The following is a 24,340-nucleotide window of genomic DNA, read 5'->3' as shown; positions in this document are numbered from 1 at the left end:
CGGGTGAGATAAAACAATTCTTAATAGAATAATTGACCAAATGTACTTTTAATATACAAGACTCCAGTTAAACCAAGGGCCTGAGCAGAGTTACTGCCACCAAGCTCGGCACAGACAGTTATTATGATTAGGGGCCAGTTATGTTTATTTTATTTTTATTTTTTTTTACATTGGGCCAGGTTGGTTTGGAAAGTTCCTTATCTTCATAAGAGAATCACAATTTCAAAACTTTGTCTAATATTTGAATTTGTCTGATGATTTGAAACGTGTGCCTGTGGCATTTAAAGCAAAAATAGAAGAAATGCGACACACAGGCTAAGCATCGTTTCAATGTACTGTTTTTTGACAGTACAATGATATATTCCTGTTTTCTATTTCCTGATCTGACAGTTGCGTTTGCCAAGTGTGTTTTGTCTGATTTAGTTCCCTCTGCTTTCTGTAGCACCTTTTGCTCATTATGAACCTCTGGATTGCATAATCTACTCCCTACTTAGAACCTTTCTTGACTTTATAACATTTATATTATTATTATCCATTTTCACATTGCAATTGAATTATAAATCTACAATAATTAGCAGATGGACTTTAAATTTATGGTGCTATGCAAAAAATAAAAAATAAATAAAAATACCACAGACATAAAAAAACACATTTACTTTTATTAGCTGCTTATGTTTCTTGTGTTTTCCTCTGACTAGACTCTTTCTTACTAAATAAAATAAAATAAAAAAACATATTAATTATGCAACAGATAAGATGATCAGCAGGAACACTCACCCATTTAGGTCAATCTTTACACCCCTTTGACAATACAGTGCAAATAATAGCTACTCAGAAATGATAGTTGAAAAATAAATTAACTTTATCACATAAAATAAAAAAAGATTTCCAGGGAATTTGCCAAATAAATCACACATGGGATGCAACAGGGATGTGACTATTAAGACAAAACTCCAAAATACAAGCAGAAGTATCCTTAAAGGAGATTATTCTAACTGCTTAAAAACGAAACTCATCACTTTGCATCCTCTGTGATAGCATGAGGATAAAAACAGCTGCTCTAACGTAGCTTCGTCCGTTATTTCCTTTCTTCCGCAGGGTCTGTTTTTTCTCACAAGCCCCATTTTCTTGCCTCCTGTCGTGAACCATAAATAATTTCATTGTTTTCCTCTTTCTGTCTACCTTCTAGCTTCGACTCTGCATGGCTTCCTTCCTGTTCCTCGCTCTCTTTCCCTTCCTCTCCCTTCTTCTTACTTTAGTCCAAAGCAAAAGTGAAGGTTTCATGGCTAGCTGACCCGTGATCCTGGAGCAGAACTCCAATTCAGGGGTGATTTGAGAATAAAACCTTGGATTTTCCTCTCTTCTGATCTGCAGTGTGGGCTCAGTCTGCTCTGCACTTCTTGGTGAGGTTTTTTTTTTTTTTTTTTCTCACCCATCATATATCTGTGACCTCCTCCTATTCACTACACCTTGACTGAGTCACAGTATCTCACATATTTGTTGACACTGCACAACAACCCTTTAGAATAAATAAAATGAAGGTTTTTTTATTAACTGAGTCAAATACTATTCTTTTTCATCTTGCATAAACACAGCACAAGGTAGCACCTGCAATGATCTGCATTGCAATAAAGCTAAAATATAAGTTCTCCAAACACCATCACACTTTTAAGATTGCTTATAAGGCCAACAGAATCCACTTTAAAAAACTGTTTATGTATAAATGCGCGGGAGTGTTTACTTGCAGTAAAAGTAATTAACTACCCTAAATGAATACACACGCGGAAAATGTTTACAGAGAGTAATTATATCTAAAAACAACAGCATGAGTCACAGATATAATTGAGTCAGGAGGTTTAAAGGCTTTCTGTTTACAGGAACTTTAAGTATTTTGAGAAATACTCTTAATTGAATTTTGTGTATTTAGAAGATATAGGTGATTGACAGATGACGTATTTTGGTGTCCAGAGACTGTGTCCATCTTTTATATAACCCAATGCAAACAACTCAGGTCTTATAGGTTTGTTAGAGAAAATTAGTGACCAAACAGCTTAATGAAAACCAACATGATGACAATATTAGGCTTTGTGGATGTTTTTTTTTTTTTTTACAAAAGGGATGAAAAAGCTGCACAGAGCTGATGGGAAAGATGGATGCAGAGATACAGGGCAGCTGCTGGATGGCGTGAGAGACTTGAGGTTGGAAGAAGCCTAAGCATATAATCAAAGCATATTCATGTGTTTGAATTCAAGGCAACACCTTAAACCAATTGAGAATTTGCATCAATGCTTCAAATTTGCTGTTAACAGACATTTTCCATCCAATCCAACTGATATCGAGATTTTTTTCAAAGAAAAATGGGCAGAAATGTTACAGTCCAGATTTGCAAAGCTGGCAAAGGACCTGCACGTCTCATGTTTTTTGCAGCCACTAACACTTTTATTCCAGGACTGGCCTCTGTTTAACTCTTCCCATGAACTCTGACCAGATTCCCTGTTGAACTGATTATTCTAATATTGCCAACTCTGTGTTTCCTGCGTGTTCCTTGGTCTTAATGATGACACTTGTTCGTTAATGGTCATACAGGTGGACTTTTAACTAAATATGGTTAAACTGGATTTGATTTAATGGTATCAGCTTAAAGTGAGCTGAATACAAATGCAAAAGAAAAAAAAACCCTGAAAACAATACATTCTTCTCCTTCCACTATGCAATTACTGTTTGTGGTATTTTGGATTGGTCAACAACTTAAAAGGGGTTTAAACATGAGTATTGGACTTTTATTTTTGAACACTGAACTCACCCAGCATACCCATGATTAGTGATAGAAGCTTGTTCTGTCAGCTGGCAAATGTCCCACACGCCCCCTCTAAAATATTTCAAATGTTGTAAGAACAACTCTCTCTTGTAAAGCTCAGTCCTTGCCTGTGCACATGTCTGTGGGTTGTCAGCATATCCCCCTGGCTTCTAGTCTGAGCTAATTTAGTGCAAGTTCAATCTAATCACAGACTCGACAGCAGGTCTTACCACTCAAACCACAATTGCCAGACAAGTCCTCGATCAACCTATTTTCCCTGGCAACTGCTCCTCCTGTCTGTGTTAAAATAGTTTTTTTTCTTTTGATATGAAAGCAGCATTCTTCCTGCATGTGAATTACTGAGGTCAGCGAGTTGGTTCGGCTCATACTGAGACCTTGGCCATACCACATGCCTGTCCAAGACCAGTGACCACGCTGAGGACAAAACCAAAGACTGTCTCACCAGGAGGATGGCCACAGTAAGAATAACTCTGCCTCTTCATCACATTTTTTGATTGTTGTGTGTGGAAAAAACCCCAAAACAAAAAAACAAACAAAAAAAAACCAAAAACATAAAAAGTCTGATGCTGACAACCTGCACTGTCAACTACCAGGGGAAAACTTTGTCTGATGCGTCATAAAGTCTTCCACAATGATTCAGGTCAAACCATTAACAGCGAAGCCTCTCAACCAAGACCTGCCATCTGGCTCCAAAGCTCTTTTAGCATATTAAAGAAAGGGCCTCAGTAGAAATAACATTTACAGGCCTATAGCGCACCATGGCGCAAATGATGTGTGCGGTAATGTTTTGAAAAGCTGTTGCCACCACTTTGGCACGTCCCCTTTGTCCTTGTCTGGAAACATTCACCTCAAATGTGACTGGCAGTGCTGCTTAGAGGAGGTAACTATCAGAGTGCATAAAGATGTGGGGTGTTCTTGTTCGATCAATATCCATCAACAGGATGCTAAAGCACCTATGTTTCCCCTTCGTGACTTTGCAACAGGTGAAACTAGAAAGACGTCTCCTTGCTGTTTAGTGTGCATGATGACAACAATACACCAGAGGAAACCACAGAGAAACTAAGCTATCGCTTCACATGCTGTTGGGGATGCTTGCAATGTGTTGAAGATATGTCCATATTTAGAAGCATTCTCTCGGCTGTCATGCTTCATCCAACTCCCTTCTTATTTCTCCTGATTGCGATCGATCATAGTGTGCCGGACTCTGGTGCAGACAAGTAAAAAACCTTGAAATAAATTCATAAAATATTATTGCAGGAGCATTAATATCTCACACTCAAACATGAGGCACAATTTATTGCCACTCTTACAGTCAACATCTTGTGAAATCCAATCATTGTCATGGCTCATCAACCTGCTGAAAGACCCAATGACAGCCCATTTTTAGATTTTAAGCCAAGTCCACCATACTTTTAATTTAAATCTTGTGGTATTTGCGTGATTTCATACACAGTATTAAGACTCCTAGGTGCTTAGGAAAAGAAACGAATCCACAGCATCACATGACTTCCACCACACTAAATGAGGATAAGCTTATTTTCCAGATATTCATTTCTTCACCCCTGTTTTTAGTCAGAAACCTAATTTTTATATTACTTTTAGTTTATAGTTGCACTATAAACATCTAACCATTCAACTCTGTTATACATTCCTTTGCCATCAAAGAACTTAAAGCGTTGAGATCACTGGCCTTGTGTGCTTTCCAAGTCATGCAGGCAGAATTGCTTAAACAAAGAGGCAGAAGAGGTATGGGATTTTCCCCTAAGGAAACCCCAAACACAGAACACAACTCTGTGTCCTCATGCAGAAGGTGCTGTAAATACTTCAAATGCTTCCCATTCCTCTGATGAATATATTCTTCTGATCAGACGGACACTGTAGATTGACGCAACGTTTCCTCTGTGCAACAGCGGACTCATGCTGCTTCAGATGCAGTTTTTTTTCCCTCGATATGGACGATGTCACAAGCGTTCCCCAGTCCCATATTGCCTCTTAAAGTTCAAAGTGGTCATGAGTTGAATTGACTTCAATCCAACTCGAGAGGTGGACATTTTATGTTGGAACCTTCAATTAATCGTAAGGCATAGATCACAGAACTATGCAGCTGAGGCCAACCTCACACAATTACACAGTTCCAGTTAAAGTTCCAGCATTCCAGCACAGTTCTGCAAATTCCACGCACTTACGTTTGTGAAGGTAGGCAAGAAGATGGCAAATCTCCCATATAACTACGGCACTATGGTGGTGCAGATTTGGTGACCCCATGATGTCACCACTGTTCTCTAACAGAGAGTTTTAGAGATGTATGTCCTTTACATTGTGGGTGGTGTAGAGACTACCAAGGTAACAATATAAAGCCATCTGTCCATAAATAAAGTAGATGTCAGCTTGTGCACAAGTCACATTAATAGAAAACTATTACTAAAAATAAATACAAGCATATTAAATATTAACAGACTACTAAAGCATTCCTTCTATGAGATAAAGTCCTGGTCAAGCCTAGTGGCCAGAGACTAAAGCAAAGCAATAAATCAATTAAAATACAGTACATCAATTTTAATGGAGTTGTTTTTCCTGAGTTTTTTTAACCAAATAAATAAATGCACTGAAATTAAAAGCTTGATTCTTTTAAATGTTTCAGTGGGTGATAAAACAAAAATAGCAGATATTATGAGGTTTTACACATCTTCCCCATAGGTGCCAGTAAACGTGGCCAACGCTGTGCAACCTTTTTTTGAAAACCAGCCAGAGCACAACGTGACAACTTGGTTTTGATACACAAACATCTCAACAAATCATCAATCCAGGCTGTGTCTCTTTCTGATGTGTCTCCCGGTGACAACGCTGTCAGGCTTAAATGATATGGCTCCCTGCGAACAGATACACAACATAACGATAGTTCAGTTGTCATGAAACTGGCTTTTTTTCCATCTCCCATCTTTTCCCATTTCCAGCCTGGGTTTCACACAAAAGAATAAATGCGTCGCAATCCATCCTAATGATATATCCGACAAACACAGTGGAACTAACACTGTTGAGGCATCGCTTATCAGCATTGCATGAACAGATTGCAAAAACTCCTCCTGTAAATAAATGCTGCACGGGGCGTTTGCACGACTGCGCCGCTACGTTTAGCTACATTTGGTGGAGTGCTCTCCATGATGGGGCTGTCAAATTTAATTTCAATCCATATCATAGTCAGAAACAACCGAACTGAATTTAAGCACTCAAATTTGCCCAAAACCCCTGAGGCATAACTTTGCTTTAAACGTTTTCATTGCTTGTTTTAGGAAAAAAACAATTCACCGTGCCTGTAATTCAATGTGACGGCAAATCTCTTTGTACACAGAAAAGAAACATAAAAATTACTGATTCTGAAAATAGCTGCCATTGTAGGATGCATCAATATAAAAATATATCGTGCCTCTTTGGATTCATTTAATCTAATATTATGACTTCAACAAGAAAACAACTATTTTGGAATTTGAGGACATAGAAAGAATTCTTTATTGTTTGAAAAGATTTAATATGGTTGTATTTATCTTTAGTATTACCTCTCTAAATATTTCACGTGCACGATCCGACATCTGCTTTATTTATGGACAAATGGTTTTATATTGTTACTTGGGTAACAAGTGTCTACTCTCGGCGAACAGAGCTGCAGGTTATACTCAGTGGCCCATTTAAATATTACAACCTCAAACCATTTGCTCAGTCCCATGATAGCTGCACAGTTTCGGCAATATGCTTTATCATAGAGCGCAAAAAGTATCAGGCAACGATCCCTCGGTGAGAAGAAAGTGACAGAATATTGATGAGACAGTGGCGAGTTTGTGCGTGAGGCTCGCCCAAGGCTACAACAGGAGAAGTTTGAAAAAGATAGATGATTAAAGGAAAGCTGCACTCTGTGGAGAACAGACTGAGCCATCATTGGCAAACCCGCCTTCCCCCCATGCTGCCCATTTTTCCCTGGAGAGGCGGGAAGCCTTGAGCATAATGGGGCCAGTGTACCTCATTAATATATTGACACATGTGAAATGTAGCGGAGCATGGACGACACCAGCATTAGTTCGTGGGAAAGATTGGGCGTCACAGCCCGCGCTTCTCCAGATAACAGCTGCCTTGGTATTTGATTTTCAGCTGAAACGAGACGAGATGGTTTCACGTGACAAAATGACGGCCTAGTAATAAAATTAAAAATACATAAATAAATGAGGAAGAAGCAATCAGTGCAATCCTATATTTATTAAACGACCCACAGCGTATGCATTTACTGAAGCATAATCACAGATGTACTAGTAGGACATGAACTTAATGAAGCATTGGTTGTATATTTTTTTCCATGTCATCAAGCTGTGTATTTGGGTTAGATTAACATCCAGTTGTAGCTGTAATTCATTTCGAATGTACAGCTTAAGAGAATGTTTTTTACTACGCCACGGCAAAGTGAGTTTAACATTAAAGTTAAACAAGAGAGGACGAGGGTGCAGATGGAGCAGAAGACTAAGCTTCTTCTACTAAATTATGAAGCTCAATCATGTTTAGTGAGCAAGTAGAATGAAGGAGAATGCACACCCGCGGAGCCTTGCAGTGTGTCTTGACAATTAATGCACATCAATTGGTGCCTTTAACACTCGTTACAGAGGTTGCGTTGAAGTGTGCCGAGAAAGGACAAGTTACTGGACAAAGGCCTTTGATAGGTTTAACTGATTAAAAAAGGGATCCTTGGGCGCTGTGCTTTGGAGTGTCAGCAGCCAGTGTGGGTTCATGCATAGAAATGAATAGGGCCATACTCCTTTGATACATGTCTGATCCTTCCAATGTGTGTTGCCCTTGAGACTCAGAGGGAGAGGGGACTGTCCCCTTGTCAGCGCTGTGGAGAAAGGCAAATATAATAATTGTAAAACACTGGACTGGTTTGTTTTTACAAAATGGAACCACTGCAGGAAAGATGAGATTTTCATCAGTACGCGGTAGGGATGGGTACCGAATTCTGTCGGTACTACCGAATACCTGCTCACGTAAAATCAAACGGTAGCATGTTTTGGTATCTTAATGGGTCGTTGTGAAAGTATGCTCCAATTAAAATGACATTAATGACAGTAAAAAGGAGAAAAACATTTTATTCTTCTAACAAAGTCTTAGTTGACTATTGTTTATTCTGCCTTCAGCTGTGTATGCATTTCTTAGCTAGTTGCCATTCTCTAAGCAGAAGCTTTTAGCAATAATATGCATAACTCACTAGTAAAACCAGTATATTAGCTAATATAGCCCTAATCCATCACAGTGTTACTTTGTTATTTGCATATCTGCTAACTTAATGCGACTCTTTATAGTATCTTCTTCATGTAGTCAGGTTAGGTTAAAGCGAAAATAAATACAAAAAACGCACAAGCCAAAATAAACAAATGGTCCAAATGATTTTAGTGTTACAAAAGAATAGAAATCCATACTATACACATCAATGTGAGTATGACATACTCTGCTAAGCTGGGAAGGCAATGATCTATTATTTATAACATCTGTTCACAACACTGAGATGATTACATACAAACAATAAGTACAATTTAAGTGCCTAAACATAAACTTGCTTCGACTGACCGACGACTAAAACTTGTTTTAAATCTACAGTACAAAAAAATGTGTCCATTCTCTTAAGGCTGTCACTGTTGCATTGCTCTGAGAGCTGTTGCTCTCAGGAAACCATTAGAACAGAAACTTGTATACACATACATAGAATATGGTGTATACACTGCTTATAATGCATAATAAAACAGTTATGTTGTATTATTTAGTCAGAGTGATGATGTGTCTCTAGTTTAGCTGCAGCAGAATGTGATGCGGTGTTGCTGTGAGCTGGGGCAACACTCTGCATCTGCATTACTTCTGGATTTTCAACACCAATTACGGTGGTGTTTTACTAAAAAAAGTGTTGACCTGGCTAAAAAAAAGCACATCTTCAAATATTACTCATGATACTTTAAAAAAAATCTGCTGAACAATAGCAAAGATACAGATTTTACATTTTACTATAAAGAGTACAAATACACAACATCCATAGTTACTCTAAGACCATTAAATTAAATTAATTATATAACAGCTTAAAACTTGAAATTACATTTCACAGCTACTGTATGATATGGTGCATTTTTTAAGATAAACCTTTGGAGTCTTCAAATGAAATAAAAATGGCTATAACTGCTTTAGGATCTTACCATAAAATATGATTTAGCTGCAAAAAGCTTTGCTTCGTGGGAATGAACAAGTTGCTTCAGTCTATTAACTTAAAACAAAAGGCAACCATCATAAGTCTGGAGGGAACAGTAACTAAATCTACTTGGGTTGAAAGACCAATTTTTGAAAAGGTATTGTAACATTTCTGATAACTTATCTGCATTCAAGAACCAAAGAAATAAAACACTCTCCAAAGATTGACAGCTTTAAAAAAATAATGCAACAGAATCACCTTCCCATGCATCACAAATACGCAATGACCTAATAACATTAATGCTGTGTTAAACTGTCGGCACTAAAAGATTCTGAACTGACAGCATCATTATGTGCTTTCTAAATAATTGAGTCTATAGCTATCTGACTATTTTGTGGGCACTAACAGTGCTTTTAGCTTTCTCTGATTGATCAACTGATCATTAAATACAAAAAACTGAAACATTTCACAACAGAGAATCTGGGTGCATCAAAAGTGACACACGCAAGACGTAATGCTAAAACGGGATTCATTTTCTCAAACTTAGATGCACTTAACACATTTTATAAGACAGCAACATGCATGTAAGATAAGGAACTGAATCGCAGCAGCTCTACAGAAAGATACAGTGGCCAGTATAAAATGTATATATCTTTTTTCTTTCCGCTACCCAAACAGGGCAGAATAGCAGATGCATTTTGAATACAGATGAGGAAAAAAATGTTTGCTCTGGAGGTATCAAAGTGATGGTATAGGAAACTACTTGTGGGGTAAATAAGTTGTTTGTGCTGCTTTTCTGCTATGATTCATCTTTATTTTTGGCATCACTCTAGCCACCAATTTAGTGTCTAATTCAGATGAACTTTTATTGGTGTACGTACACCAACAACTATATTTGTTTTAAGAAAAAAACAAATTTTATGCATCAATGTATAAAATGACTGGTGTTTTTGAGCTGGCACATGATGCACATGTCACTTATTCCTATTTTGTACCCTTAAAAGATTGAATATTTACAATAATCCTTTTGGAATCACAGGCCCTTTACATCCAACATCTGAAAACTTTGAAAAAGAGACATCATATTTTTGCCAGATATAATCCTTTAATACTGTAAAAAAGTTATACTGCTCTGCTAGCTTGGTCAGGATGACCAACAAGTTATTACCATCCTATGTGCCACCCAGAGGAAGATGGGTTTATCTAATACATATTTTTGCCACCTTACTCCTTTTGAAACACAATTCATCACAGGTTCCTTCTGTCGGCAGGAGATATTGACTGAGTGTCTTTTTTCTTATATTATTTCATCCATATTTGGTGCATCTTTATATTCTGCTCTGGTTTATATTTAACTTTGTGAATTCAGTCTTGAATATGTTGATACGTTTTTGCTGTAAATTCAGCTTTGCTTGCTCGTCTTCCCCTTGATAGACTTTTGCATCTAAACTTTAAAGCTTTATTCTCCTAAATTCAGGCCAGATTTTTTCTTCTTCTAACAGTTAAATTGTGAAATATGTAAACTGAGGTATGCTTGGGGTATATGATATATTCAAAATGTGGAGAAACTGCCACGGAAAATAAATACGTCAAGTCATTTTTCTTTTATTTCACTTTATTTTCCCCTCTGTTAAACACTAAGGCCCTGCCTATTCAGCTGTCACTGCTTTCTGACAAATCCAGCATGTGTGATGCATTTCTGCCATTACACAACCAAGCTCATAAAGCTTCTGAGTACAGTATGATTGAAAACCCCATCATCCTGATTGAGTTGTGTCGCTGTGGGATTTGTCTCTCTGTATGTTTGTCACGCGTTATTTAATTGTAAGAAGTGACGGGGTGCGCAGTGAAAAAGGGCTCGACTTCCAAGTCATTTACATAAACAGCTCCTTTCTCCTACTCAGATGGTTTAACTTTTCACTCATGCAATCAGTAAAGAACACTCACAGCCACTATTGTCCCAGCGTTTTGTTTGTGCGAGTGCTCGTCTCTGAAACTTACATGTGTCGGCGGATGAGGTGATATTTGATTACAAGTCACCTAAAGTGCTCAATGACTGTACACACACACACACACACACATATATATATATATATATATATATATATATATATATGTATATATATATATACACACTTTGTAGAGAGCACCTCTAGAGTTGTGTTGTGCTACACATCCACAATGATGACATAGGGTGTTAGCTTGCGTTCATTGTTGTATTTTCATGGTATGTATGGTCAATTTAAAGCAAAAACTGAAGAAATAATTAAACTGATTGAAATATATTTTATTGAAAATAAATAATTTTATCTATTTGTAGAAAAAAAAATGTCCAAACAACAAAAAAACATTGAACAAAAATGCTGATATTGAGCAATAATGTTGCTATTAACATCAACATAGAAAGGAGAGATATAATAAGCAAGGCTAACGCCCCCGTGTTTCATTTCAGTGGTTTTGAAAGATATGCAGGCTTATTTAAGTACAGCTCCAGGATTGCCTTCCTACACATCCAACACGTTAGCATACACAATCTGATCCTAAACCTGTCTCATGGGGCGACTCAGACGAGGAATGATTCTTTCAAGCATTAATGCAAAAGGGTGAAAGTAAACAAGATATGTATAGCCTGGAACAGGGAACCCGGAGCAATCTCCAAGAACACATTCGGGTGCAGCTCTGTCTTTGCTGCACCTGTGAAACAATACAAGATGCTGGACGGGTCCAACAAAATCCTACAACATGGATCCAATGCCTCCAGAGAGAGATGTTAAAGTTTTTTTGAGCTATGAGTTGGGTGGCAGGCCAGGGTGGTTAATTCCCAGGGTCACAAGCTGGAAAAAGCAACATAACATCTTCTAGAAGCTCTCCATTTCTTTTGTACCGTAAATAAGTGTCCAACAATTACGTCATCTAAACATGTCGCATTTTCTTTTCTTAATAATTTTCTAGCTGTGTGGTGCCACATAAAGACTGATCTAGAGTTCAGCAGGTGCTACTCCTGAAAGAGAGCGAGAAGAAAACAATAATACAAAAAAAACCTAAATCATTGAGAAGTCATGGGAAATCTGAGGAACCTTTCCCCAAAGCGCTTAACCTTAACCCACAGCAACTCCACCCAGGATTCCTGGTTTACTGTTTGACAACAAGCAGACTTAACACTAAGCTGAAAATGTGCAGTCAGAGCCGCGGTTAGACCATACAAGTAAATAATGCTTTTGCATGTGGCATGTTTTGAAGAAATATTGTCAATACTTCTAAATGAGAACACGTCACTCAGCAGCGCACATTAACTGGACCGTTGTGTTTGGGTTTATGTTCGCTGGGAAACGGAAAATATTTTCATGTGGTGCAACGCCACAGATTTTTGTTTTAGAGACCTCTTGTCCTTAAATAGAAGTTTGATTTATCCCACCACCAGTAAACTCGTCTGTTTTACTGAGAAAGTGTTGCCTTAGAATAACGTCTGCAAAAGAAACTTTTTCATGTCTTTATCTGCCCAAAGTAAATATATAGCAACACTAAAACACAAGTGGTGTGTCTACAGCAGGTACAGTATATAATTTGAAAAGAAAACATTACCACCCTAAAAATGTTATCAATAATTCAGTCTCCTAAGCTCATGCTTGCAGCACTTTTGCCCTGTAAATCCATTGTTTTTGTGTTAATTTCACCAGCAAATCATGTAAAAATACATAAGCAAATTTGTAGGCTCAGTCAAAGGTTGACGCTCGAGTGCCAGCATCAACCCGGGCAACTGTTCAGCTCACGGTCGAACGGTGCTCTGAAGAACTGTGCCACATGTGCACAACCAGACTATTTATTTTTATGCGGTCTCAGAAAAAGTATCAGTTATGGCTACAATCTGTGGAATCTACGTAATTACATGCCTTGCTGGGCAAAAGTCTGCAGATACAACAACTGAGAAAATGGAGCTGTGGATAGGCCCACTTTACTTCTATTACATGTATCCCAAACAAGAATGTTTCAGTGGCTTGACATGTTCCTGAATGGCAGAAGTTTAATTCCAGGGTCAGGACTTTCGAGAGGAGTGGATGTGGTTTTGTCTTTCTGTTTTCGTCCAGGATGACTGACTACAAACCACTCTCTGATTGCTCTTCACTTGAACCTAGAAAAGAAAAAAAAAATGCCAACAGGAACACTCAATTCCTCTCGATGTCATAATATTATTGCTAGAGGTCTATTGCTCAGTTGCTTAAACAATTCATTTATCCTATCGTAAAAACAAACAGCGAATTGGAGATTATATTTAGCAGCACAAAGCAAAAAACACATTTTAACCTAGCTAAAAACTTTGCTTTTTGCACCTTTCTCTCCTTTATTCACGCTCTCTAGGCTGTCCTAATCATAGTCATAGAAGACTTCAACACATTCTTCAGCTAAAAAGCACAGAAGGAACTTGAACAGATCACTAGTCTGTCACAAAGCCCGCAAACAATCCCACTGTCACACTTAGCAGCTATTTATTGACCCGCGAGTTTTCAAGGTAAGAAACTGTGCTGCCAAGACAGACGGAAAAATAAAACGCGATCATGGAGGAACCTGACAACAAAGTGTAAAATTCCTGGCTAGTGGGCATCAATTCTCGGCATTTATCCAACGCTGTCCAGCAGATTAATTATTATTTTCTGACTGACTGGACTTCCACCAAGTAAAAGCCACAGCAAGGGAAGACGAAAAGTGATTTAATGTTGCAGTGAGGAGGACAGAATTAGGTTATTTTCCGCAAAGTCTTACTGAACAACATGCGTTTTATTTTTATTTACATTGAATATTTAACACTCATTGCAAATACTGTGCCTTCCCAAAGTAGAAATATCACGTCTCACATTATAATCACAAACTTCAATGTAATATTATTATTGTTTTTAAGGATTTTTTTTTTTACTTCAGATGTCTTTAGTTCACAGTAGACAGACAAGAAAGTGGTCTGTGAGACAGGGGTCAACTGGACCAGGATTCGAACCCGTGATGGCTGCGTCGAGGGTCACACACTCTACAGCCTCCTCAATGCCCACCTTCAATGCAGTTTGTCCCATGTATTCCTCTTCTATTTTATATCTAAAAAAGACTTGCACATAGCTTGTGTTTATTATAATTTCAAACTTTGGGCCAAATTGTATGGTAAAAGCTAAACTGGAGATTTAGATTTATCTAATAACTGATCACATTTTTGCACTTTATTTGATCAACAACAATCAGAGGTAATGCATGTCCACCTTAAAAACGAATGTATGACGTTCCCAACTGGCTTTTTACTCTTGGGAATGTTAACCGTTTCATGCCACAGCGGATGCTACGAGCTACTAATGTTCAATAATTATATTAAATTCGTTTCTGTTCCACTTTTCAAACCGCTCACGGTAATAGTTGCAGCAAGTTTAAAAATGTACCAAGGAGTGGATTGCGTGACTGGGTGCCAGACAGCCCGAGTGTTGATTGTTTGCTTTCGAAACTGTTTGCAGTTTGCAAAAGAGTGAGACAAACAGTGGAAAGTAGATGGGAGTCAACATTTAGATGTGTCCAGGAAGAAGTGAGATCAAATTTGTTTACAGTTATAGATTTTCCATTTGATGTGTGAAGACAGAGGAAAACAAAAACCTGTATGCATACCGAGTAACCGCAGTGTTTCAGTTCTGGTTTTTTTTATGTTGAGCACAACTTTCTGAACCACTCTGAAGTGATATGTGAGGATAAACCACTGTGAAAAAGCATTTGCCCCTTACAGACTTGATCAAGATTTTTTTATTCTTTTCCGCACATCAACATTTTTTGGATCACCACATACTGTGCATGTTAATTTCCAGCAAAGATAAAGTGAGTAAAAATACAACATGCAGCATTCAAATGATGATTTTATGTTTCACAATTTCATCTATGTGAAACAATAATTGTGCTAAAACTAATAAGGCCGTAAGGTTATGAAATGACTATTCTTGACTGTCTGGCAGGGGGCAAAATTTATGGTTCAATCAATGAGGGCAAATTGTCCTGGTTCTGCAGCAGCAAGTCAACCCAGAAGAATCACACTACTACTGTTACATTTGACTGCCAGTGAGATGGTCTTTCACCAACATGTTTTGTAATTTTCTTGCCAAATGCAACATGAAGAACACTTTTCAAAAGGTTTCACTGTCTTCTCATCACTCAACATATTATTTTCCCAAAAGCCAACGAGCCAATGATTTCGGAAACGTGAGACCAGTGTGCGATCAGAGTAGGAGGCTCATGGACTTCACCTATTTGTTTGTTTGTTCGCCTTTTTGTTTTTCTCTTTTCTTGAACTTCTTAACACAATGAGCATGACGTGTTGGGTTTTGTTTTTTAGATCTTTTATGCTACTGTATGTTGTCAGACCTTAACAAGAAAGTGATTATTTTTTGAATACTAGAATAACTCACCTCAACATGCAAACTGCTCAAACCATAGGATCATTCAAATGGCTTTTTTTTTTTTTTAAACATTTTTTCACCAAAGAGAGTGAAGTTTCTGAATTTAAATACAAAGTCCTCCGGATATATTATGCATTTTTATTCAAGGAAACTGTTTTGAACGTGCTGCAAAAACAGAGTCCAGTGCAGCTGATGAGCCAAGAGTCATGGATGAATGGTTTAAATTAACAAATATTGTTCTCAACAGAGTCTCTCTTTTGTCAGCGCTTAGTGTGTTTCTTTCATTTCTTTCCTGTTGCATCACACATGCATGTAAAAACAGTTTCACACAAGGGAGACAAAAGGAACACCTTTTACGAAACTACAGTAATTCAACAGCATAAAACTTGTTACAAAAGTCAAATTAAAGGCTCCACTCCTTATCTTCAACGTGCCTCTAAGCCTGACAGCGTGCCGAGCCTTTATCCCCTCTTTGGACTTTAAAATCTCCATTTCTCCCCAAGCTTCGAGGGTGTGTGCTCTGACAGAATGTCAGGCAATTAAACAGTCATGGCTCATTGAGCCGGAGGTGGGTCTACTCCTCCAGGCTCCTCTATAAGCAACGGCAGAAATGAGTACTGCCACTTCCTGCCTTTCCTCGCGCGTTCTTTGACTCACCAACTTCACAGTAAATCCAGACAAGAAGTTCTTATCAAAGGACACTTTAAGCCATCGTCAAGTTCCACAAGGTTGAGCGGTGCCACCGTCGCGGGTAATTATCCTGTACCAGAATGTAAACGAGGACAGAAAGTGGGACAACAAAGAGGAGCTCTTGTGGGAAGACCTCAGATCTGCAGGGAGTGCTGCAGCATAAACACATAAATGCTGTCACGCTAATGAAGGCACGACAGAGCTGTTAGAGAAAGACTGACAACTTTTTTTTTTTTTCCCTTTTCCACCTTTTTCTGCTGTACGCTGTGAAGGCAAGATAAATAAACACCAGGCAGTGGTGTCAGTTAGGATGTGTATTGAGAGGAAAAGCTGCCGCCAAAACCAAAGTTGCTGTGTTCTGGCATTTCTCAGGTGTAACAGGCCTGCAAACGGAGTCGGCTACAGTCTGTGTTTGAACTTCTCCCTCATTATTGGGTGGAAATAAAGAAATGAGCTCAAACCAAAGCTTCCTGTGGGAAAAGCGTGTGTCCTGTAGCACAGTGAGAAATGAGCGCCTACATTATAATTAGGCAAGGAAAAACATACCCATGCCATAATGTTTTCACACAGATGTTTCAACATTACTGGGATTTGCAGCTACTGACTGTAGCTACTAGCCGTAATTACCCCAAAGCTCTATTTTAAGTCACTGACATGTCTTCAGAAACTGGGGGAAAAAACATAGTCTTTTGTTGAAATCTCAAGGTCATAATAAAAACAAAGCATATCCCTTTAAATCCTAAGGTTTTTTGTTCTTTTTGTCTTTGTATAATAAACAATAATACGATGCCATCTATCGTGTGTACTTTTGTGTAATTGAGGCTGGACCAACATTGTTTTAGAGTCTAGTAATCATTACCTCGTTATAGTTAAAACCAAAGAATTAATAGACAGTGTGTTTATTTTTTTGCCATCACTGCAGAATGAAAAAATATAATTATAATTGTGAAGTCAAACATTGGTCAAACTTGTGGGTTTACCCTGTGGAGTGGTCACCACTCCATTACAGGACCAGTATGCTTTTCAGTGTAATTTAATAGATTAGCTTGCCATGTTTTTATTTGATCTCAAAATGTTTAACTAATAAAACCAGCATAGGTTATTGTTATTTAATATAACACTATGTCAGCATTTCTAGTATCTGCCAGCTAAATTTTGCCAAAATGCAGCTGATTTTACTAAATGCTGTCTAATATTATTGCAATCTTTAACACGATGTAAAATATTCCCTTGATGTAAACATCCACTTTTTAATTCTTTATCATGTGTAAATAATCCTAAATTTATTAAGAACATAAATAGATCACTGTGAAAACCTTAAAGCAAAAGCAGAAATTACGTGGATTATATGAGCTTTTAGAATTATATGTCCAGATGTGGCCTAGATACAGTACAATGTTTCTTCTTACTGTAGGAATGCGAGCGAGGAACCACAGAAAAGGCAGAATAGCATCAGTAGGCAACTCACAAAAAAAAAATGTAAAGGAAATTTCTGCGTCAGTGGCAAGATACCTGTGACAAAAAAACCATCAACTGTTTTTGAATAAATAATGGCACAAACTAAATTAATAAAATGTATGCATTTTCATCCTGGCAAGAAGAAAGGACAGTTTTGTTTTAGTGGGACATATATCGTTATCAGAGAACTGCTATTTAATAAGTCTCACAAAATGTCCGTATCATGATCCAAAATAAAAACGAATGCTTAAAAAATGGTCACAATCGGTGACAAAAAAAATGTCACATGCAACAATAAGCACCTTGGGTCGAAACATGAGGGAGTTATGATGATTGCAAATTGTTTTTGTGTTTGCTGGGGATCACTTGGTTGAAATTCATAGTCTCCCTTCGTTTTGACAGGGTAGATTATTTTTCACTGTACATAGATGCAAGAAGAAATTTATAGTGGGCATTTTATTTATCACAATATGTCGTAACATGTTTTCTGCTCATTCAGGCTGCAAGAGAGGGAGAGAGAGAGCAAGACTTTGAAAAGAAAACAAAAAGGCTGGAGCAGAGCGAAGTTGCTCTGTTGAGCATTCAACCTTTATAAGATGATGGATTCAGAATCGGCTGTAGCCTTTAGAAAGTCTCAGAGTTAGGGTAAGGATCTGCATTCTCTATGGAGAATATCAATTGTATTCTGTATTTTAAAATAACTTCAAAACAATAGTAAAATAAAACTTATAATGCAGGCAGCAGGACTTATCTGCTGCTGCTCCGCATATAAACAACGAGTCGATATATAACAGCGACGTGAAGGTTTTAATCCTACGACAAATGAAGTTGCAGTTTTAAAACAAACCTAAGGTAAGGGCATGAAGCCAAACTCAGCTAAATGGAAAGTCATTTTCCTTTTCCATTTGCACGTGGTAAATACACCATTGGGAAATACTCTTTGTAGCATCACATGGTCAGGACAGGGTGGATCAGGTTGGTTTGTTAATGTAATTTGTTGCTGTTGTAAACTTATTTAATGAAATTGCAATAGATGAATTTAAAACCTGATTTAATGTAATCTATGTAAATTACATTTAGCACTTAAGTTGCAGTGGGAAATATCCTGATTTGTTTCTCCAGGAGTTGACTTGGCTTGAGGGATGACAGGAGATTAAATTGGACTTCAGAAATAACCGCAGATGTGTCAAACAAGGTCTGTTTGTTTTGAAAGCTTAGATTAAGTGTCTTTTTATCAATATAGCTCATATAAAACATCTCATATGCAGGCATATGTGAGTCCAGTGAGATGAAAATATGACTGTGACAACAGATCATATTTATTATTGGCTGGATATACTGAAAATAGAGTTTGAAACTCTCAGAATTTGCTAAATAAAAAAGGCTATTTTCCCTTTCAGCCTTAAATCACAAAACAACGCCACAAAACAACAGACCAAGCAAAAAAAAAAAAGAAAAAAAAAAGAGTAAGTACAACAAATATTGAATCTTACACTGAATTGCATCGTCCTCCAAACCATCCTCTGGTTTGCAGCAAAAAGGCAGAAACACAGAAAATCCTTTTTAATTTAATTAGGTGTGGATGGAAGAATCAATTGATGAGCACAAACAGCTTCAAACAAAAAGGCTTCTTCTGCACAAGGGAGATCAAAAATGCTCTGGTAGTCAATCAAAATGAACAACAACATATAATTAACACTGCATCAAAGTATTTAATGTGTGCCAGTGTTACTTCAAAAATCCATAATTATTGTTAAAACAACAACTTTCCCAGATATGCAACCAATAAAAAACTTATCAAGAACATGGCACATTTTGTTTTGAGGATGCAATATAAAAAATATACCAATAATTTTGGTATTAAAAGCAGGTCCAAGGATTAAAATCGGGTCATTTATTTTTTCAAATACAGTGTCTTTTTTTATTTTTTTTTTATTGTGTCATTAAAACCACACAGTTTAATGAATTATATTGGGATTTCTTTTTATGAAAGATCACCACAAAACAGAGCATAATTGTGAAGTAGGGGGAAAAAAAGATACACAATTTTCAACATTTCTTATAAAGAAGTCATGGATTTGTATTTAGCCCCTTTTAATCTGATACCACTAAATAAAATCGCTACATAAAACCCATAACTTAATTGGCCTAAACCCTAATTCCAACCGTATTTTTCAAACCTCCTTCCAACTTTAGCGATAAATTTAAAACTTCAATAGAGTCCAGGAAGCAATCGGTTCTCCACAGTCAACAGCCCAGACCCTCTGCACGAGGACCAGGGTCTGGTTTTTACCAGTTGCCTGTTCTGTGGAGGGTTTTAAAGTGAAGTGATAAATCCACTTGTTCACTCAGTCCTATATCTTTACATCCTATTTCCTTGTTGTATTTGTTTTCTTATCTTGTTTTTATATTTGTTTTTAACTGGAGTTGTTTTTTTATCACTTTGTTAATGTTTAGTGATTTGTTTGAAAGTGCTTAAAATATTATTATTATGCTAGAAAATGACAAAAGTCAAAAGGGGGTTTGAAAACTTTAAGGCTCTGTGAATATCTACAGACACCCAACAGTCCCTCCATATTGATTTCTGAAAGGAGTTGACAAAGTATGGCTCGAAATAAGCCTCAAGATGGGAGCTTTGTCAGAGCTAAATTGGACTCCAACCCTCGTGTTAACCTTTAACATGACTCAACATTTTAGATTTCAAGGTTACTTGAGATGGATTCTCCTGTAATAACATCAAGATGAACAAACACGGAGACAATCTGACTGGAAATAAAGGTTTGCTCTAGAGCAAGAAATATTTTGGTCAGCCTTGCAAAATCTATCCGTCACTGTTTATCCTTTTCTCTTCTGTTTGCAAAGTACACAATCGCAAGAAGGGCACCGATCACATCCCACCCTTCGCCGCCCTCTCGGGGTAAAGCTGTTGGTTCGTTAACAAACAAAAATCGATAGATGGGGCTGAACAGAGGACAAGTGAAAAGAATTAATTTCCGGCTCCAGGGGTTTACGACGGCAAATCACCTGCTTTAATCAACAGCGTCGAGGCAGAAAGACGAATGATGTTTACGATGTTCTGGTCGAAAACGGCAGTGTTTCACCCCATGTCCTTACCAGTCTGTCCAGGCTTGTGCCAGCTGCAGTGGTGGGCGGCTCCTCCGGGTTGTAGGGCCTGAAGCGGGCGTTGAACACATCCGAAGTACCACGAGCAGACCTCGAGATTTCTGCAAGTTTCGGCTGGCCACAGCCTTGGAAAACCTGCAATTACAAACACACGGGCACACAGCTGGCAGCAGTCTGGATGGCTGTGGATGCTGAAAATAGGAGAAAACATGCAGCGTCTTTTTTTTTTTAAAGTCTCCTGAATCATTCAGTCCGCACCACCAGAGTGACGGTGCTATGTGTCAAAGCTGAGGTAACCGCACTGATAAGTCAGGGAGTTAAAAGCTGTGGTCAATGCTATTTAAGCTGGAAGGGCTTCGTTTTTACAGGCTTTGGGGAAAACACCACAGATCTAGTTAAACCGTCAACAAAACTGCATCTGTTGAATGAGGCAGTCAACAGAGCGTTGAGCTCTGAATGGGAACTGGCATCTAAATCGGTGTAGGCAGAAAAAATATTCCTCACAACCACCTACATTTTTTCCCTTCCTAACTGCAGTTTTGTGGGCAAGGAGAAATGCAGTAAAACACAGGAAACACATTAAATACTGTTAGCTAAACTATGATTATCTGACCAATGCAAAACATATAATTCAGAACCTAAATTGGCATAATTAGAATGTGTTGTACACACCTTAGACACAGTCCAGCGTGACGAGCAAACTGCTTTTTTTTTTTTTTTTTTGTTAAGAAAATATGAGCGGACCTCATCAGAATGTGTACGGTGCAGCTTCCATTTTTCTGTGGAGTATATCTGACTTACCCTGAAAGAAACCTGGGCACTGTTATCTTGCATATTCATGATGGCCTCTGAAATCTTGACATCAATCGGATCCATGACAGATTCAATGTTGAAAGGCCCTTCGAGCCTCTGCGCCACCAGCAGCATGGCATCTGTCACAGTGGGAGCAAAAAAAAAAACAGGTTAGAGGGATGAGACAAAGGGTGTGGACTGACACACATCTGATTAGTAATGGATGTGATAAAAGGATAGCTGTAATGGCACAGAGACAGTGTCTTGCAGGATCCCACAAATTTTAAGGTATTTCTATTGGAATTTTATGAAAAATAGAGGGTTTATGTAAAATGGAACCAGGTTATCAAATTATTTTGAAATAAAAATCCACCTTTTACTTTTTGGAGGCATCTCTACCAGTTTTGCACATACAGAGACTGAAATTGTTTTGCATTTTTCAAAGCAAGGCAGTAGAAGCTCAGCCAGATTAGATTTCGATTTTGTATTTGGGAACACAAGTCTTGCCACCACTGACATGGACAGGGTCATTTTAGCATATGAACAGCGTTCAGTCTAAACCATCTCACTGCAGCTCTGCCTGAAAGTTTAGGTTTGTTTCAGAGTGAGGATGGTGCATTCAGGGTGGTGTGCAGCAGCAGTATCATACCAGCAGTCGTAGCGCTCTGCATGTAAACCAAACAGTTTAATTTTGGTCTTGCCTGAACAGGGCGCCTTCTTCCGAATGCATGGTGCGTCCCCAACTTGTGGTTAAAACTTTAAACCAAATTCCTTACGACTTTGTGTCAACAAAAGTATTCATATAATGGCTCTCCTAGCCAGATTTGCTAGTAGCTTTGGTAATATTTGACCTGCAGAGCATCACAACTGAGCTTTGGATCTCTCTAGATCGTTCAGAATTCCTTATTTATGCTCTCCTTGCCGAGCCTTTTAGTGTAGGTGGACCACAGTAGATGCTCTATTAAATGTTTCAAGCTGGAGAAATTGTTTTTATTTCATCCAATTCTGCTTCAAACTTTCCAGAACCTCGCCCCTGATGTTTCTGCTACAATCCCTTTGTCTTCATGATGCTGCTTGCCATCCAGTTTTCTCCAATAACTCTCTGAGGCTTTCACAGAAAAACTGGATTTGTCCTGGATGGATAGTTTCTTATTGGCAAATTAAAGGACTTCCACAGGCAACTGGTTGAACTGAACCTCAGGGGAGAGGGGCAGAACTAAAATGCACAGCACATATGTCAGCTTTATTTATTTATTTTATTCTACATCATAGTTGTGAATTTCTCTGAGTTTGTCTATCACACGATGTCCTGTAACTTTGAAGATTTTTGGTTTTATCATGTGTAATATGGAAAATAAAATAAATGCAAATGAATACTTCTACAATTTAGCACAAGAGTATTAAGCAGTCCACTATCATGAGGGGAAAAAAAAACAACTATTCTAGAAAACAATGAGGAAAACGGTTTCATGTGGGTCCCCAAAGACAATGCTATCAGGGTGCGTCTCATCTCAGTTATGTAAATTGCCTTTCTCTTTATTTGTACAACCCTTGCATAATTAGTTGGATTTATTTTATGTGAATTTGTCCTGCCCCGATCTGAAAAGTGCTTTTCAAGCAGACCAAAGGTTACGGGATTGGTTAATAGGCTTTCTTTTTATTGTCTTCCCAAGCCTCTGGTGGGTTCTCAAGCTACAGATATGTTGAGCTCCACTACCTTACGCTGAAAAGAAAAAAAAAAAACTGGAAAAAGTCTGCTTCTGCTCTTTTGTAGGAATTCTTTAAATACTTCAGTACTTTGCCAGCCCAGTTCGTGGTATACAGAACTATTCATGCATGGGTAAAACAAGCTATTGATCAAGATAAACACCACATATTCGGTTCAAGTTACTAAAACATGACCATTTGTCAGCCAAATGAATGGGTTTCATGTTTCCACTCTTCTTTGAATAAAGCTGGAAACATTTCTAACAGGTCTGCTGTCAAAATGTTGCTCTATTCAGATCCTTCAATTTTTCCTCTTCCCCCCCCCCCCCCCCCCCCCCCCCCATCAACTGTGACTGTGTTCCTGCTAAAGTAAAAGCTTCCCGGCAACATAGCGGTGCCAACAACAAGTTTCACAGCAAAGATTATGTTCAGGGTGATATGCAGTGTGAGTTTTCAACCAAACATAATATTTTACGTGCAAGCCAAAAAAAAGTTGTTTTGATCTCATTTTGTGGAAAACAGAACTTATTTTGGCTTTCTACCAGCAATGGTCTTCCGTTTACCATCCTCCCAATATAACAGTCATCTGGTTGAAGGATCTAAAATGTAAGGATTTGTTTGTTTGAACAGGTTTGAAGTTAGTACGTTCTTATAGCTGGGGGCAATTTCAAATAAACCAGTATGACAAACAGCCAAAAATGTTACTTCTCCTGTTCCCCCCCTCACTCATTACAATCATGACTGCTTTTGATGGAAATTGAATTTTTATGTAGATCCACTTGATCGAGTAAACAAACAGCAGAAAGTGCTGATGAGTTGTTGATTTAATAAAGAAAACAAAAAACAAAAAACTGAAAGCCCAGCACATCTGCTGCAGGAAGGATAGAGGTTTATTAAATTGTCTGGCCAAAAGCCGGAAGGGCTTGTAAAACACACGGCTCTTCTCATTACCTCGCATTTCTTTCATGCATCATAAACGACGGCTTTAAAAAGCATGTTGCATTCAAAATCCTGAAAAAATGTGAACAGAATGGATTTCAAATTAGCTTGATTTTGCACAAGGTTAGCTGAGCGAGTTGCAATAAACAGAATTAAAGTGCTTATCTATATATATATATATATATATATATA

General features: G+C 38.0%; 1 protein-coding gene across 2 annotated transcripts in view; it reads right to left on the bottom strand.

Moving 5' to 3' along the window:
• LOC103134251 (glypican-6-like) overlaps nucleotides 1-24,340 on the bottom strand; it is a 98,235-nt gene that overhangs the window by 9,305 nt on the left and 64,590 nt on the right. Inside the window, exons 5-7 of one of the 2 annotated variants that reach the window (XM_016668608.1) lie at nucleotides 21,512-21,642; nucleotides 20,702-20,845; nucleotides 19,081-19,110 (exon numbers count right to left, since the gene is read on the bottom strand). In XM_016668608.1, coding sequence (XP_016524094.1) covers nucleotides 19,081-19,110; nucleotides 20,702-20,845; nucleotides 21,512-21,642 — 305 coding nt within the window. The remainder of the gene's footprint in view (nucleotides 1-19,080; nucleotides 19,111-20,701; nucleotides 20,846-21,511; nucleotides 21,643-24,340) is intronic. The other variant, XM_007546413.2, reaches the window with a different exon arrangement.

This window comes from Poecilia formosa, unplaced genomic scaffold (assembly GCF_000485575.1).
Source record: "Poecilia formosa unplaced genomic scaffold, Poecilia_formosa-5.1.2 Scaffold16, whole genome shotgun sequence".
Lineage (NCBI taxonomy): Eukaryota > Metazoa > Chordata > Actinopteri > Cyprinodontiformes > Poeciliidae > Poecilia > Poecilia formosa.
Note: the sequence above shows the minus strand (reverse complement) of the source record. Positions and strands in the feature narration are given on the sequence as shown.